Here is a 17584-nt window from a genome sequence, read left to right as displayed (position 1 = left end):
TCTTTCTAGCTGGGCAGACCAACATAACAAAGAAACAAGGTAAGAAAGTATCTGGTTGGTTTGTAATAACTTAGAGAAACAAAGTAAATACAGTTAATGAGGTGGGCGGAGTCTTTGTAGCAAAGGATGGTCCCCTCAGAGGAGGGAGCCTGTGAGGATCAGAAAGGAGATGGAGTCATGAAAGAGGGGGGAGGGGAGAGCAGGTGTAGAGATTGTGGGGTGGGAAAGGTTTGCTGCATTCGATAAAAAGAGAAAGTCTGTGCAGCTGAAATATGGAAAAAGAGGGATGGACTAACCCTAGAGAAGCCGGGCGAGTAAGCAGAAACAGTGGATGCTGCGCCTTGAGAAGCAGATTCTGAGACCAATATTGAGGAAAACCTTCAGACTAAAGATCCAAGGCTAAGACCTAAAATCTAGAGGTGGCTTCGGGACTGGAGAAAGTGCCTCATTATAGCAGAATTACCAGAGAGTTTCAGAAATATGGATTTCTCAGGCACCCAACATATAGATTTCTAGATGCAGAATTGCCTCAGACCTGGAGATCTGCTTCTTTGAGGCTCTATGGTTTGTTCAGTCAGGGATGTTTCTTACCTCTCTCTCCCACATACTAGCATAAAATGAAGTGGGGGACAGTCCCGTAAAACAGCACACTATCAATGAGCAGTGACCCTCACACACAAAAGCAGCCATGCTAATAAAATTCTAGGCAGAGGGAACAGTCATGACAAAGGCCAAATAGAAGACTGGGTTCGCCAAATATAATCCCAGCACATGAGATGTTGAGGAGGGAGGATTGCTGTGAGGAGAGAGAGAGAGAAATAGAGATATTATTGAACATAGGAAGACTGAATCCAATCTTTTGGTTTACCCAAACTTGGTTAACCAAGCAAAACAGGGAAGAGAGCATGAAGAAGAAGAAAGAACCATTTTATCTGAGTGTTCTTCCAGCAAGCTTGCATTGGGCACTGTCTCACACTGATACAAGGAGCCAGAAATAATATGATATCTATCTATCTCTCTCTCTCTCTCTCTCTCTCTCTCTCTCTCTCTCTCTCTCTCTCTTTCTCAGAATTGGCAGTCGGGTGGAACAAGTAGGTATGATTCCATGCTACCGAGCTATAAGCAAGAACATCCTAGACAAACACGCTCACATTCTGGGAAAGCCACCACGATGATGAATACCTTTGAGGATGGGGATGTAATTGCTTTGGAAACTGGGTGTGTTTGGGGTTGTTATTATTTTTATGGCCTTCCCAAGCTCTGGATTTCTGGATTACAGAGGAAATATCTGTAGCAGTGAATTCTGGGTCTGAGATGTGGCATAATCACTTCTATTCTAAGAATCCAGAATCCTGAAATTTGGTAACGTTTATTGAGCACATAGATTTGCCAGGTTTAATGTGCAATCACCCGCCTTCCTTGTAATGTCCAGGGGAGTCATGGAGCAGGGCCCTGCCTTTTTCAAATGTAGTAATTGGGGAAGGTGATGGGGACTTTCTTTCCTGTAACCGAGCTCCATCTGGGCAGAGTCTCTGTCCTGGTTTCTTAAGGATAGTTTACATCCTATCATTAACTGCTTTCTTTGCCCCAGGGCCAAAGTGAATCAATCTCTCTCTCTCTCTCTCTCTCTCTCTCTCTCTCTCTCTCTCTCTCTCTCTCTCTCTTTCTCTCTTTATCCCATCTGTCTGTCTAGGATGTTTGCATCAGTCAAAACCACCTGGGAGTCTTCCCTGTGGGCCACGAAGTAGAGAGATTTCAGTCTCCTGTTTCTCCTAGGAGGTGAAAAAAAGGGTAATATAAAGTGTTTTATCAGCTGGATAGAGGGGCTCTCATTCCTTCTAATGATTCAGCCAGTGATACTTTAAAAGGTGAGATGGTCCTTTAAAACTTAAAAGGTCCTGCTCCCTCCTTCCCTGCACCCGTTCTTACAAACTTCTCAGTGTGAGTTGGTTCATGCATCCACAGAAGGGTCTCTAGGTATGAGGGAACATGGAGTGTCAGCTGCTCCTCTGCTTCCCAGGGTGACAAGCTCCCTCCTCCTCCCCCACTTGCCTTCTCCCTCCCTCCCTCTTATGGGGAGGCTCCTGGCTCTTGGCCTAAGTCCCTGAGCCCAGCCAAGTGCAGGCAGAGGACTGACCTACACAGGAGGAGTGAAGTCTCATCTCCCTTGAGTCCGGAGCCGCAAGCTTTTCAGAGCCTCTGCTCACCATGAGCCGACAGCCAGAGCCCCAGGCTGCGCGAACAGTGCGCTCCTCGTCCCTCCCAGTGTCACCGACTTTGCCCATGTCTCAGTATGCTTCCCGCTCAGATTCTAAGGGAGCCTTGGACAGCAGCAGCCCGGAAGCCTACACAGAAGATGACAAGACCGAGGAGGACATGCCTGCCCCCAATAACTATCTGTGGCTCACCATTGTCTCGTGTTTCTGCCCAGCGTACCCGATCAACATTGTGGCTTTAGTCTTCTCTGTCATGGTGAGTTGGGATGGGACCAAAAGCAGTTGCAAAGGAGAAACCCGGGCTGCGCTGCCTCTCGTCGCCCTATGCGCTGGGGTTGGGGTCCGGACCTCCTCTCCATGCTTTGCCCAGGACCATCGGTGCTCAGCTGCACAGCGCTAACACCAGACCAACTTTGCGCTTCTTTGCCCCGACCGCTCCCACTCCAAGTTCACTGGACTTTGCCGGCTTCTTCTAGTCCCTCTGCTTTCCTAGGACCTCAACGTGCTCACACTGACAAACCACAGTACACTCTCATGCTCTGAGCCTGCAGGCTCTGTGTCCTGCTGTATCCCGCAAATGGCCACACTGGGTGCCCCTGCCCCCCAGTGCCTAAAGCTGCCTCTATGTTTGCAAGTTTTTTTCGCTGCAGTGCACTAGGCACTGCCTCTTTCACTCTCGGAGGGGCCTCAGGAGATTCCCACAACTCCTCCCTGGGCTTACCCACCCCTCCACTCCACCCAGCATGTTTTCCCGAGGGTCAAAGTTCCTTCCTGTTTCTTGCTACACCCAGCACCCCCTACCTTGGCTCCCTCTGGCACCCGTTTTCCAGCTCTTTGCAGGCTGTCACAGGGACACCTCCATCAAACTTGCTTGACTGTACCCTGTGCTTCTTTCAAAAGGAATAAGACCTGCTTGTTCCCTCCCTTAATTTGTCCTACTCTGTCCCCCACTTTGCTGCACACGGACCTAGCCCGCCTTTCCCAAGAGCCCCTCTACCACTCTGTCTACCCCAGGGTCTCTCCAGTCAGTTCATTCTGGGATTCCTCTATGGCACTATGCCCTGGGGCTCAGCTCTGGTGCCCTCTTCAGTGCTCCCAAGAACCAGGTTCTCTCTTATTGACTGGAGCAGCTGGCCACGCTGTGGTGGCAGGGTGAAATTCACACAGACAACCTGCCCTGGGACAACCCCAGCAGTTGCAGAAGTCGTGTTCTCCCTCCGGCAAGGCCCACCTCTCCTGCAGCTAGCTAATGCAACTTCCACCAAAGACAGGTCTCCTTCAAACAGGCTAAGGTTCCAAAGCCTGCAGGTACTGCCCACCCACTGGTAAAACCTCTCCTGGGTACAGCAGAGATTCCCTTTGCACCCACTCACCGCTGTTCCTCAAACCTGGCTGTCTGCACAGGCATGCAAGTGTGCAATCTCTCGTTCAAATCCCAGTCCTACCACTTGAGAGCCCTATGGTGTCCAGGAATCAGCACAGATCTCTGAACCTCGGTTTTCTTTGTATAATGGGAATTGTCGTGGCTATATTTCTGGGAGATTGTAAATATTAATGAGATAATTGTGGTGTGCCTAGAATGGTGGCCAGCATCATAGTAGTAGTAGTAATATAGTAATAATAATAATAATAGTAATAATTTAGTAATAATTTGTGTTCAAATGTCACTTCATGAGACCTGTTTAAAAGTTTAAAACCAAAGCCTTTTCCAAGCTCTTCCTTGTTGCTTTCGGTACAACATACTTCAAAGCCTTTTAGGTTTTGATTTGGGGGAGTACCAACAGCACAGAGGTGGAAGTCAGAGGACAACTCTGTAGTGTGGCTTCTCTGTCATCTTCTACCTTTATGCAAGTTCCTGGTAGATCTTGGGTCACCAGGCTTGCACAGAAGGTGGCTTTGCTGGCTGGACTACCCCATTTTATTTCTTAATATGTTCGTTATCTCTGTCCCCTCGTCACACAGATTGCAGGCTCTCTGAGGACAGGGATATTTGCCGTGTTTATTAGTGGGTGCTGCGGAAACAGCCACAAGAGACTCAGACACGTGGATAATCTTAGGAAATGAATCACGAAATGAATGCATGAGGGAAGGGTTGATGGCTTCACCTGTCCATTTAGCTCCTGTTTCAAAGTCCTGGAAGCTGAAGTTCCTCATACCAATTTCTGTAAGACCAACCGGCAGACTTGGGCACTTCCTTCCTCTCCTGAGTATCTGATCCTGGGTTTGTTTCTATCTTGGAGAGACAAGAGGAGTTGTGGGCTGCCCAAGTCTCCCGGAAGCAGAGTCTCAAGCTGGCACCGGCCCCCACATTCTATTCCCATTTATTCATGAAGCAGCTAATTTATCCTTCCCCAGCAACACTTAGGAAAAAGCAATTCCGAAGGCTTTCCTTCTCACTGGTCCCAAATCAGCCACCACTACAGCTGGTGTTGACACAGCCTGGGGTGTCCAGGGGATGGGGCTTCTGGTGGAAGTTCCTCTACTTAATCCCCTCATCCCCCAAGCTTTTCTCAGTGGCTTTACTGCATGACCCCATCTGACTGCCAGATGCAGAAAGCTTTGGTTGTTCATCTGAAGAACGGGAGAGGGATGTTGGGATACCTTGCTGCTGTTTGCTTCGGTTTGGGGTTTTAACTTAATTTTAGTCTTATTATTTGTTTGTGTGTGTGAGCGCATGTGTGGGTGCCTGTGAGTAAAAGAGCTCCCGCCCCAGCTCGTAGGTAGAGGTCAGAGGATTTCCCTCCATCCACCTTTCCGTGGGTTCTGGGGATTGAAACTCAGGTCTTCAGGCCTATGCAGCAATCACCTTACCCACTGAGCCGTCTTGCCAGCTCGATTTCTTTTCTCGTTGTTTTTGTGTGTTTGTTTTGGAGCTCGGAGTTTGTTGGTAGCTGTGCTGGTGTGTTCATTGGTGGTGTTTTGAGGCAGAGTTTCCCTTTATATTCCAGGCTAGTTTTGAACTTACAACCCTCCTGCCTTGACCTCTTGAGTTGCTCAGTTTACAGGTCCAGGCAGTTGTACCTGGCGTGTGTACATTAACACTGAGTAGTACAAAATATGGCATGCCAATCATGTTGAGCCTGCAGCCCGTGCAGCAAGCATTACACAGATGGGTTGATTTGGTATCTGGAGACATCATATGTTACATACAGAAACAGACAGAATACGGAAACAATTGAAGCCAAAATTGTAAACAGCGCCTCCTAAACACTTGCTGTTGCTCACTCCCTAAAATACTGGAAGTAGAGTTTCTTTTTCAAGTGGTAGAAACAGGGGCTTGATACATTTCGCTACGTTTCCCGACAATGATTCCAAAGGGCAGAGAGGAAGAAATGCAGAGGAAAGGTGAGAGTCCTGAGTATGTTAGCTGTTGAAAAGAGACGAGGGGATTTCATTTATTCCAAGGTCAAAGGTCCATATCTAGCAATGTAATGCCTTCATGGCGCGCATGACATCTATGACTGTCTGTCCCATAGATCCACTCTCACGGATCCTCATTAACACACCAGTCTTTGATCCCATGACTGGATTCATCCACTCATGAGGGTAACACCCTGGCCATCTTCTAAAAGCACAGCCTCCTGATAGCTCATAATGGGGTCTGGGTTTGAACATGGGATTCCATGAGACACTGTATTCAAACCGTAAGAATCATTCTCCAGTTCTGCTCCAGATGCACAAGGTTTAGGGTATCTTGTGATGACCTGTCCTGTCCTGGTTGTGTTCCAATCTCACTCATCTACAAATTTATGACAATTCAGCTATAGGTCTGGGGGTCTTGTCATTGCACAGTCCCCATAAAGACATTTGGGACTGTTGGGGGGGGGCATCTATAAGGACCACAGTGATTTGAGGATCTATTGGTGTTGATTAAAAGAACCCAAATGCAAATGCCCAGCAACACTTAAGAGTTTTCTCCCCGTGAACTGACCTATCCCAAGCACCAATACATTCTGCTTGTTTGCTTTCTGTTTATGTGATAAAACGTCCTGACCAAAGGCAACATGGGAGGAAAGGGTTTATTTTATTCAGTTTATAATTCACAGTCCTCCTCCAGAAACAGCGCGGTCAAGTTCGTCACAGCACCGTCTCTGTTGCCGTGATAAAACACCCTGATCAGAAAGGATTTATTTGGCTTTGATTTCCATGTCACGACCTATCATTGAGTCGGAGACAGGGCAGAAACTCAAGGTAGAACCCGAAGGCAGGATCCATGGAGAGATGCTGCTTGGTGACTCTCACTGGTTCATGTTTGGCGAGCTTTCATACACAGTGTAAGCCTTGCCTGGGAATGATGACACCCACAAAAGGCTGGGCCCTCCTACATCAGATAACAAGACAGATCCCCACAGACACACCCACAGGCCAGATGGATCTCGGTAGTTCTGAAGTTGAGAGATTCCCTCAAATGACTCTGTGTGTCAAATTGACCACCAATGTTGACTGGAATAATAAATAATATGCCCTATAGTGGAACTTGATATAAACATATCTATATGCTGAAAATAACAACCAGTTCCCAAAATGGTTGATAAAATCATGAGCAACCCAAAACAAAAGTGCCTATGTTACAAAGCTACGCCTGAGGAGCGATCCGTAACATAAGACTGCACGGTGGGGGAGTGCTTGAGAATAAAACTACCTTGAAAAATACAGAAGAGCATCCGAACTGTGGGAATCTCTGTGTGTGTGTGTGTGTGTGTGTGTCTGTGTGTGTGTGTGTGTGTGTGTGTGTTTTCTAACATCCATGTGGAACCAGGGAGTCCTGGGTTAATGACGCAGTACCCCACAGGTAGTCAGGGCAAGAACAACGCTGCAGAAGGGCTTAGCATCACCTGCAGCAGCAGCATGGAAATTCTCAGTCCAATGGAAAAAGGATATTTAATCTGTATTCAACTTGGAGGGTTTTCTACTGTGTGGCTTTTTTCATAGGGTGACAAGAACAAATGTCTGCTTTTCCCAGACAAGGCACCCATGACAGACAAAAGAGATAATTCTACCCAGGGCTAGCTCAGTGACTCAGTGAGGTTTTTTGGAGCTACTTACAGGAGTAAGGGGAGGACTTACTCACAGGAGTAAGGGGAGGAGTTACAGGAACAAGGGGAGGACTTACTCACAGGAGTAAGGAGGGAGTTACAGGAACAAGGGGAGGACTTACAGGAGTAAAGATGACTCATGGGAGTAGGGATGACTCAAAGGTAGCTGCATCACTGAAAAGCCCCAAGTCTCCCTCCTCCCTCAAGGAGGGAATGTTTTGATTGAGAAAAAAAAAATCACTACCCATCAGGTATATCCCAAGAACTCCCCTCTAGGAGTTACTGCTAACCCACGCCACATTTCCACATGAACTTGAATACAGTGTCTTCCTCAGTGCAGGTACAGGCCCAGCATCAGGACACACAGTTTGACAAACAGAGCACAGGCTGGCATTCAGGTTTCACTCAGCAACCTCCATTTTATTTCTGTTGATCACAGTGGAAAGAAGCCCCAGCCTTGTCTTCCGCCCGGAGAAAGAATGCTTGCCAAGTCAACACATATTTCCATGGTAGATTTTCCCCAGGCACCAGAAGCTTCTTCTGTTTCCACTGAGGAAGACCAGCAAGGTCTCTCTGTGTCTGTAGATCAGGAAGTCATGAGGTCCCTGTGAGTTGTAAGCCAACCAGCAAATTTGGAGAGTTCACTATCCATTGGTGTTAGAACTAGAATTTGGTGCCTTGCTCAGAAGTCTCTAGGTGTGTCCACATTAAGCCTCCATCCCTGATGCAGTAGCTTCTACAACTGATCTAGATGGTCACTGCAGTCATGGATGCGGAACAGCCCGTGGCTTCTGACTGGAGGGCTCACACGCTTCTTTCACCAGAACCCCTCCCTCACACCTCCAGAGCCTCTCTGCAGACTCCAGTGAGGTTTGACTTCTGCTGTTTGCCACCTATGATTTCATTTAAGAGTCTCAACCTTTCTGGAGCTTGGGCTTTTTTTTTTTTTTTTTAACGCTGTGAGATAGAGGCTGTGGTGGTGCTTAGCCAAGTGTACTTGTGGAGATTAAAAAAAATAAACATTTAAAAGTTTCTGCTTATTACCTAGAACACAAGCAGAACACAGTACCGTGCTGTTCATGATGATGGTAATAATAATGACTACAGTAATGGTGGTGGTCAGGATGGCAGTGATGATGGTGGTGGTGATGATGGTGGTGGTGATGGTGGTGATGATGATGGTGATGATGGTAGTGGTGGTGGTGGTGGTGTCTATAGACCAGAGGCTTGAGTCATTATCTTTCCCAGTGGAAATTTCCCTGTTTAGCTTTGTGACCAGCCAACCTGATATTAATAAAAGCAGTGACATGCCTCCTGAATAAGTATTTCTTGCAGCCTAAAGGAAAATGTTAAAGGAAACATACACTCATAAGAGAGGAAGACTTCCTCTCCGTGAGGAATGATGAACGTTCTTGTTTTTCTTCCTCTAATCTGAGCCCACTTCAAATGCTGGCAGAGGGCATCAGCACCCAGGGACAAAGTGAGAGCACAGGAGGAGGAAAGCAGGAAATACAGGGACAGTTTAGCACTGACTGGCTGTTTGCAGCGTGCAACCATCAGATCTAAACCCTACAGAGTGGTCGAGAAGGAAAAAGTCAATTTTCCCTGCAAAACTTGAAGAAGATTCAGAAATTAGAAGTGCCAATGAATATATTGCCTTTGAGGGTAATTTTTTTTAAATAGGGCTGAAGAGAGGAAGAATCTTTGAAACTATGTTCAAGAAGTCAATAGCAAGCCAGAGAGATGGCTCAGTGGTTGCTTTTGCAGAGGACAGTAGCCCAGAACCCACGTGGCAGCTCACAACTCCCTACAAATCTAGTTTCAGATGATTTGACATCTCTTTTGGATTCTAAAAGTGCCAGGCACTCACATGGTGCATAGACATACATGCAGGCAAAACGTTCATACACATAAAAATATAAGTAAATCTTCTAAAGAGGGGAGGGAGCCAGAAGATACGTAGAAATAACCTACCACTCCTATGATGTCAGGCAACTATGTCCTCAGTAACTGTCACACACACACACACACACACACACACACACACACAAAGAATTTGCTCTCTGGTAGGATTAAACAGAACATGTCTAGACACAAGTCGGAGCAGGGAATGGAGTCAGGGAGCCACCTGAAACTGAGATTAATGGGAACTCCCTGTGTTCAACAGGAACCTCTTGCCCCCACTGATCCCTTACTCTGACAACCAGTTTGGGAGACAGGAGAGTTTCTCTCCAGGTTACAAAACTGAAGGGCCTATAGGGATTGTGTTACGTGCTGATCTTGGTGACTATGACCAATACCTTATGAGCATAACCTAAGGAGAGAGGGGCTTATCTTGGCTCACAGCTGGAGGACACATCCCTCATGGAGGAGAAGCTAAGAGAGAAGATCACTTGGTCGCCACAGTCAAGAAGCAAAGAGCAATCAAAGCCCAACCATTGGCTCACTCCTTTTTAATGCAGTCTAGGACCCCAGACCACAAGAAAATGCTGCCCACTGTTAGGGTTAGTCTTTTCCTCTCTGTAGCCAGTCTTCATTACTTTGCAGGTCCTTCTTCTTCACACCCTTTATCCCCCAGTTACAGCCCCTAATACTAGATAGGAGAGAAAGAAGGAGAGAGAAGAGAAAGACAGATATATACATATGTATGGGGGGGGGGGACTGAATCTAATTTCTTTCTTTCTGTTTCTTCTTTGAGCACAAATACAACCAAAATGCAACCAGTCCCCTCACAAGTGACCAACAACCTACCCTGCCTATTGCGGGGGGGGGGGGGGGGGGGACTAGCATTTATAAATCCTCTAAAAAGTTCTCAGAATTCCAAATGACACACAATCATGAGATCTTGATAGAATCTGGCAAAACCATGACTCTCCTAGAGCACGAGGCAAGTCACAGTCAGGTGCTGTGTAGCAACCCCACATCTCCACACCAGGGATTAAAACAAAGACATATTCTTATAATATTTCTTAATATTGTATATAATAATTCTTAATAATGTTTTCTTAAGAAACTAAAATTCCAGAATTCTCACTATACCTCACAATTAAACTGATCTAGAAATTTCCTTATAGACATTCCCAAAGGTTCTGTCTCCTTGGTCAATCCTGGATACTATCAGGATTGATAACGTGGTATCATGGTAACAATAAAGTTTGCAGAATGGGAGTCCCCCAGAGAAATGACGGCCACCACATCCAGTCATGCCATGGGCAGCCCAGCCAGTGATAAGATTCAGCCTTGTGACCAGAAGTTTCAAGCAGCTCTCGGTGCCTTGTTTTCAAATAGGAAAACACCCGAGGGACTTTTCTGAATTGAGTAGAATATAGAGAAAACAATTAATTCAAGAAGCAGAAGAAAATCTCAAGAGCACATGGTTAATATCTTATCTCAGAGAAGTAAGAAACTGGGTTGTGTCGGCAAGACAAGAACACCTTGAAGAAACCAGAAGATTCACAAAAGCAGAGTTATTAGTAATCAAAATATATATATATATATATATATAAGGATGTCAGAGGCAAGAAGGCTGAGTGGGTAAAGGGTTTATGACATAAGCCTCTGAGACCTGAGTCCAGTTGCTAACAACCCAGTATGGAAGAGAGCTGACTCCCAAAAGTTGTCACCTGACCTCCACATATACTCACACATACATAATAATAGATATAAGAATTTTCAAAGATGAGGGCATATAGTAAAACGGGATGTTTTAAAACCACAAGGACAGATACAGAAAAGCAAAAGAATGAAAGATTTAGAAGCAACTTGAGTGTCTTTCGGCAGAACGTTTCAGCCTTTAAATAGGAAAACATTGTAACAAGTGACAGCATGGATACACCTTGAAGATGTTATATTAAGTAAAAGAAATCAATCAACAATAAACTAATTTGTAAATATTGTCCAGCTCCATTCTAGAAAGGACCTAAAGCAGACAGATTCATAAGGGCAGAAAATAGAACAAGAGCCATGGGGAGTTAGAAAGGAGAAACAGGCTGGGCAGTGGTGGCGCACACCTTTAATCCCAGCACTTGGGAGGCAGAGGCAGGCGGATCTCTGAGTTCGAGGCCAGCCTGGTCTACAGAGTGAGTTCCAGGACAGCCAGGGATACACAGAGAAACCCTGTCTCAAAAAAACCAAAAAAAAAAAAAAAAAAAAAAAAAAAACAGAGGGCTGTTTAACAGTGTGGAAATTCCATCCTGAAAATTGATAAAATTCTGAAAATCTAGATAGACACTGGTGACAGATACCCTCATCAATGCAGGAGTGGCCAGTGCTCCTGAACTGTGTACTTTAAAATGGGGTTAAATGGTTTTATAAATACATGTATTTTGTCACAATGAAAAAAAAAAAAAAACAGAGGAAGGAAATACCACCCCCCATAAAAAGGACAGAAAACTCAAGATGAGACATTAATATATGAGAATAATCCCCCAGAAATCTAGCAGTCCAGGAAAGTTCCAGGGAAAAAAAAAGAAAATACAAAAGAAGAAATAGTCAAATAAATAATGTAGGAAAGATTCCCAAAACTGAACAAATAAACTTCCAGGTTAAACGCACCCTTCAGTACAAATAAAATGATAGAAACCAGATGTTCACAGATGCACATCTGCTGTAATCTCAGAAAGATTCCTCTACTCTCCTGCAAACCACCAAAGAGAAGAAATAAGCCACGTAAGGATTCACAGGGACTTCAGAATGTTTCCTAACATTCATGCAGAAAGCATAATAATGAGATTGACAACAACAACCACAACAACACAATAATGAAATGAATGACCCAACAGCCTGGCAGAGAACTATCCCTAATTTCATTCAGGCCTATCAAAATAATTATCAGAGAAAGAGAATAAAGACATTTTCAGGCATTTAAGATATATAAAAAAAAAAAAAAAAAAGAAAGAAAGAAAGAAAGAAAGAAAAGAAAGAAAGAAAGAAAGAAAGAAAGTGCTTACCATATACCTTGTCTCAGGAAGTCATGGCGAGACGTCCTCTGCCTCCTCAAAGAGAATGGATGAAGAGGAGAGAAAATACATTGCTCTGCTCTGGGTCTGATGTGTCCCTTACACTCGCACGGTGTGAGCCTTTGATCCCCAGATGATGGTGAACTTTAGGAAGGATGTAGCACTTTCTGAGGTCAAGGCTACCCTGTGGAGGTAGGTCACTGGGCATGGGTCTTTGTAAACTATAGGGACCCCTGGCTCCTGTACACTCTCTCTGCTTCCTGGTCTCCCATGGTGTGAACAACCTCCACCGTGAACAGAGAGGTTCACTTTCCTATCACACAAGACGGGCTGAACCTCTAAGCGACTGAGCCAAAATAAATCCCTCCTCCCTTGAGGCATTTCTAACAGGCACTGTAGTCAAAGCAATGTGGAAATAACTAATATACATGGAATCCAGAAAAAAAAATATCCAATGTAGAAAAGAAGCAAAGAGAAATACTACTAGAATCAAGACAACTGGCTTTATACACCATAGAAGACACCATTGATAATGGATGCTTGGACCAAAGCCATTTACAGGAAGCCACAGAATTGCCCTGAACTTGACCACACCCTCTCAGGTTGACAAGATTTGTGGTCAGAAAAAAAAAAGATATCTACAGAAAGAAAAGACAAAGAGAACTGTGTGTTCTTTTCATTTGGCTCAAAATCTACCAACCAGGCTCTGCTCATCCACCAAAACTGCATTTCAGGTGAATGGCAGTTAGGTTGCCTGGTCTATATAGTGACTTTCAGGGCAGCTAGAAATATAGAGACCCTGTCTCAAACACACACACACACACACACACACACACACACACACACTATGGACACCTGCCAGGCAGGGTAGCATATGCCTTTAATCCTTTGCTGCCAGCACTATGGAGGCAAAGACAGACAGATCTCTGTGAGTTCAAGGCCAGCCTGGTCTGCACAGTGAGTTCTAGGACAGCCAGGGCTGTATAGTGAGACCCTGTCTCAAAAACAAAACAAAACAAAATAAAAAATAAAAAAGATCATGAACATCGTCACTTCACTCCTATTTATTTGTGTCTGAAGTCTGAAGCTCTGAGGAACACATAGGTGGCTCTGGAGGATAAAGACCTTGTCTGAAGTCTGCCGTCATTTGAGAGCTTTCCTCTAGACACACACCAACTTTATATGGCACTGTACATTGTCCAAGTGGCTCCTGCCTCATTGTTTCCAAAGTTTGATCACTGTATGCGAGAGGATCAGTGGACATTTGCACACAGGAACCTAGAGTTAAGTTACTATGGAAGTCCTTTTGGTCTGAGATCATCAGAGGTATGGGATACATATATTTCAAGATGGCGATCCATGTGTCTCTACGAAAGAACACGTGTTTGTAAGTCCTGTTTGGATTTACTGATGAAATGCTAAAACAGATGGGTTTGTCATAATATGCATGGACATGGATGTGCACACACATTATAATGTAATATGTGTTTATATGAAATATATATTTATACACGTGATCGGCCATTAATGGGTGGTTGTTGAAGTTGGGTTATAAAAACATAAAAAATGCATTCTGTAATGCAGCCAATGTTTATATAACTTTGTAATTGCACATAATAGAGGAAAAGAAGGAAGACTCGACCTTCCTTAAAGGTATTAAACACTGTCTAGATGTTGAGCAAAATAACACAACTAAACAAGTCATGGCTAAGGTGGGGTTGGCCATTCTTTAACAAGCAAGCCATTTCCGACTTAACCGCTCTGACAGTGGTGCTGAAGGATGCTTCCAAACACACATCAAGAGAGAGCCAGGGCAGAGTCACACCATCAAACAATGCTCCTCAGACTCCAGTCACCCGAGGACCTGTTAGATCATGCGTGGAGCTGCCCTTTCAGCGCACAGTTGGAAAATCGTTTCCTCTATGCCTTCTCCCCCCTTTCCCTGTGCCCTACCTGGGGAACTCGTCTTTCCGTTTCCTTCACTCTTTATATCACACACCCTATATGAACGAGAGAAAAGTCTCTAAAGCTCCTTTTTACAAAACTATCTGTTCTTTGAAAAGTCCAGGGTTATTGTTCTTCAAAGTGCTGTTCTTTAGGTGGTTTGCCATCTTGCTATTGGCATGGCCCTTGTTATTGGTGCTGTTTTACCACGTACTGTGTTTTGTTTTGGGAAGCATTTTCCTAGCCATGTCATTTCACTTCGTGTGCATGAAAGTTGCTCTCTCTCTGCTTAAACAGACTCAGGAAAGTGATACTAGGGGGTGAAACCAAAATGACCGTCCTTTCACTCGCCAGTCAAGTCACTTGAAACATTGTAACTGGATAGATGATCCCATGCAGGCACTCTCCACTCAGTCACTTGAAACATTGTAACGGGGTAGATGGTCACGCACCCACAGCCCTTTGATAGGAACCCGGCCCTGAAAGCTGTCTCTTTTAATAGACCTGCCTTGTCAATACGGGAACATCATCTATTACCCTCCATCAACCCTGGCCGAATTCCTCCCTGACGTTTGCCTTTAACGATGGGCAAAAGGACTATTCTCATCTGTCCTTGAAGATATTTATGGACCAAAAAAAGACCAAGAGCCTAAGAACAAGACGTATGAGCATGAATGGGCTCCTGTAATAACAGGAAATACACCTTGTCCTCTGGAAGCCCAGTCGCAAGAGTTTCCAGGAATACTTCCCGGCAAAGAAACCCAGGAGCAAGCAAAATTTAAAAGAGAAACCCCCAAATGATCTGAAAACCCAGGCATTGTTACTGAGAATATCTGCTAAGTGCCCGCATGCATCAAGCTGTTTTGATGGAAGTCAGCTGTCTGGGAGGTTGGGGTCTAAAATGCTGATCTACACAGAGTTCTTGCATCAGGTCCAAAGGATTCAGGCCATGAGTGGATGTTAATGTAACTCTACAGGTATGCTGAGAGGATACAGGGACAAAGAGACAGAGACAAAGACAGAGAAGCAGAGAAACAGCAGGAGGAAACAGGAAGACAGCTGCCAAGAGAAAACCCCACTCCTCCCCAGCCATATGTATGGAGAATAAAGCGGAGGGGATGCCAGTGTCTTTGGAAAAAAGGAGTCAGTGTAAACAAAAGAGAACATACCACGATATTAAGTCTTCAGTGCTGCAACTCACAAGATCACAGGGCTGGAGGGATGACTCAGAGGGTACCACACTTGCAGCCATGCCAGACAATCAGAGTTCAATCACTTGGTACCTCTTTAGTGGAAGGAGAGCACCAATACCCAAGTGACATTTGCACACAGGGTGTGGCAGGTATCAACCCCACCCACTACACACAATTAACTAAACATAGATTTTATTTTTAAAGGTCAAAATATTAGTATATTGAAAATAGCCAAGAGAAAGTATTAACTAACCCTCGACTGGGGTGATGATGCCATGGATAGAGAATTTGCTGAGTAAGCATAAGGCCAGGCCACAGCGTTTAGATCCTGAGAGCCCATGCAGGAACTAGGCAAGCATGGTGACCACCTCCAAGCCCAGCCCTCAAGAGATTCTCTCGAGCAAGCTGGCTAACTACACTAGCCAATCAGTGAGCTCTGGATTCAATTGAGAGATCCTGCCTCAGTAAAAACAGAGAAAACAGTCCAGGAAGACATCTGATGTCACCTTCAAGTCTCCACATACATGTATACACGTGAGCATGCATGCCTGCATGCACACATGCACCCAACGTGTGAGCACACGTACACGTACAAACACCACCTGTACACACAAATGCTTTTAATACTCAAAGCAAACTTAGGGCATGTGACAGATCAATATCGAGAAAACACTGCTAAGAGATGAAAATTGAATTTTATAATTTTATAATTTCATAATGAAAAGCTACCATGTGGCTAGAGACTCAACCAGCATTACCAGTGGATTACAGCACAGGTCAATGATCTTGGAAGCACAGTACTTAGCATAGTAACTGCTTAATGAATATTTTGGGTCTCCTTAGAAATATGGAAGGGCTTTAATAATATTTTGCTTAATTCTTTGATAATTTAATATAATGCATATTAATCCTACTCAATCTCCTCCCCCACCTCGATCCCCTATTCAATCCCCATCCCCCAGATGCACCCTACTCATCCTAGTCATTATCACGGTCATTGTCTCCTCCTCCTCTCCCTCCTTTTCTTCCTCCTCTTCCTCCTCCTCTCCCTCTTCCTTTTCCTCCTCCTCCTCCTCCTCCTCCTCTTCTTTTTCTTCTAAACTCCATTAAGTCCAATTTGTGTTGCCCGTCTGCTCTTGAGAACAGGACCTGCTCAGAAGTATGACCACCCTACCACAAGTCACATTAAAGAAAGCAGACCCCCCCCCTGCAACCATCCAGTGCCAGCAGCTCCTCCCCTCGAGGTGAGATTTCATGCCCACTGCCATCCATGCCGGGACTGTGTCTGGCTTGAGCCTGCACAGGCTGTGTGCATGCTGCTGTCATCACTGTGAGTTCCTATGTACAACTGCCCTTCACACATAGAAAACCATTTCCTTGAAGCGTGAAGTTCATCACCTCTGGCTCTTACGATCCTTCTGCCCGCTCTTGGCGAAGAACATGAAGAGCTGGGGAAGGGGTGTTATATGTATGTCCAAGCACTCCATAGCCTCTCTGCGCACTGACCAGTCGTGGGCCTCTGGGTCAGTTACCATTGACTGTGAACAGAAGCCTCTCTGCAGAGGCCTGAGGTCTCTGGGTTTAGCAATAAGTCCACTTAGTAGAACAGTCGTGTTCAGTTTTCTCGTAGGGTCTGTGGCGTCTCTGGTCACAGGCTTTTGGCCCCATTAATAGGGGCCAGGCACGAGTTCCATTTTAGATCCATTTGGCTCAAGCATAAAACACCTAATGTGTGGCACGGGACATTACACAACAATTGGAATTACATGCTAAGCTTAGTATGAAGGATCGAACAGGAAAGCAGGTCAGAATATAAACTTGTATGAACAGTGAGACACCCCCACACACATAGTTCACCAGTAAACAGTGTCCACGTGCCATCTCTCTACCCTCATGTGTCTAAACATGGAGGAAGCGAAGGCCGGAAGGATTCCCAAAGACCTACTGACTCGGTAACAGTTACCGAATCAACAAGATCCTTTCAGAGAGTGACCAGCAGCGTAAGGAGAAGAAACAAGAAGGATCAGTGAAGGCAGGTGGTCAGCGGGGAATTTTTTTTTTTTTTTTAGAATCGGTGGTGGACAAAGGCTAGCAAGTAAGATGAGGCCCAGGGGGCAGGAGGGCAGACACGAGCTACAAGTTCAGAAGGTAAACATTTCATGTCACTTACAGCATCGCGGAAAGAGTTTGTCTTCTTCAGGAAAGAACCCTAGCACAGAAAGGGCCACAAGGAGCTG

At 45.2% G+C, this 17584-nt stretch overlaps 1 protein-coding gene across 1 annotated transcript in view; it reads left to right on the top strand.

The window, feature by feature from the left end:
• The first annotated feature begins 2133 nt into the window (after window positions 1–2133).
• Window positions 2134–17584, top strand: part of Tmem233 (transmembrane protein 233) — a 41957-nt gene continuing 26506 nt past the window's right edge. Inside the window, exon 1 of the mRNA XM_076922565.1 lies at window positions 2134–2472. Coding sequence (XP_076778680.1) covers window positions 2209–2472 — 264 coding nt within the window. The 5' untranslated portion in view covers window positions 2134–2208. The remainder of the gene's footprint in view (window positions 2473–17584) is intronic.

This window comes from Arvicanthis niloticus, chromosome 24 (assembly GCF_011762505.2).
Source record: "Arvicanthis niloticus isolate mArvNil1 chromosome 24, mArvNil1.pat.X, whole genome shotgun sequence".
NCBI lineage: Eukaryota > Metazoa > Chordata > Mammalia > Rodentia > Muridae > Arvicanthis > Arvicanthis niloticus.
This window is presented reverse-complemented; position numbering and strand designations above follow the sequence as displayed.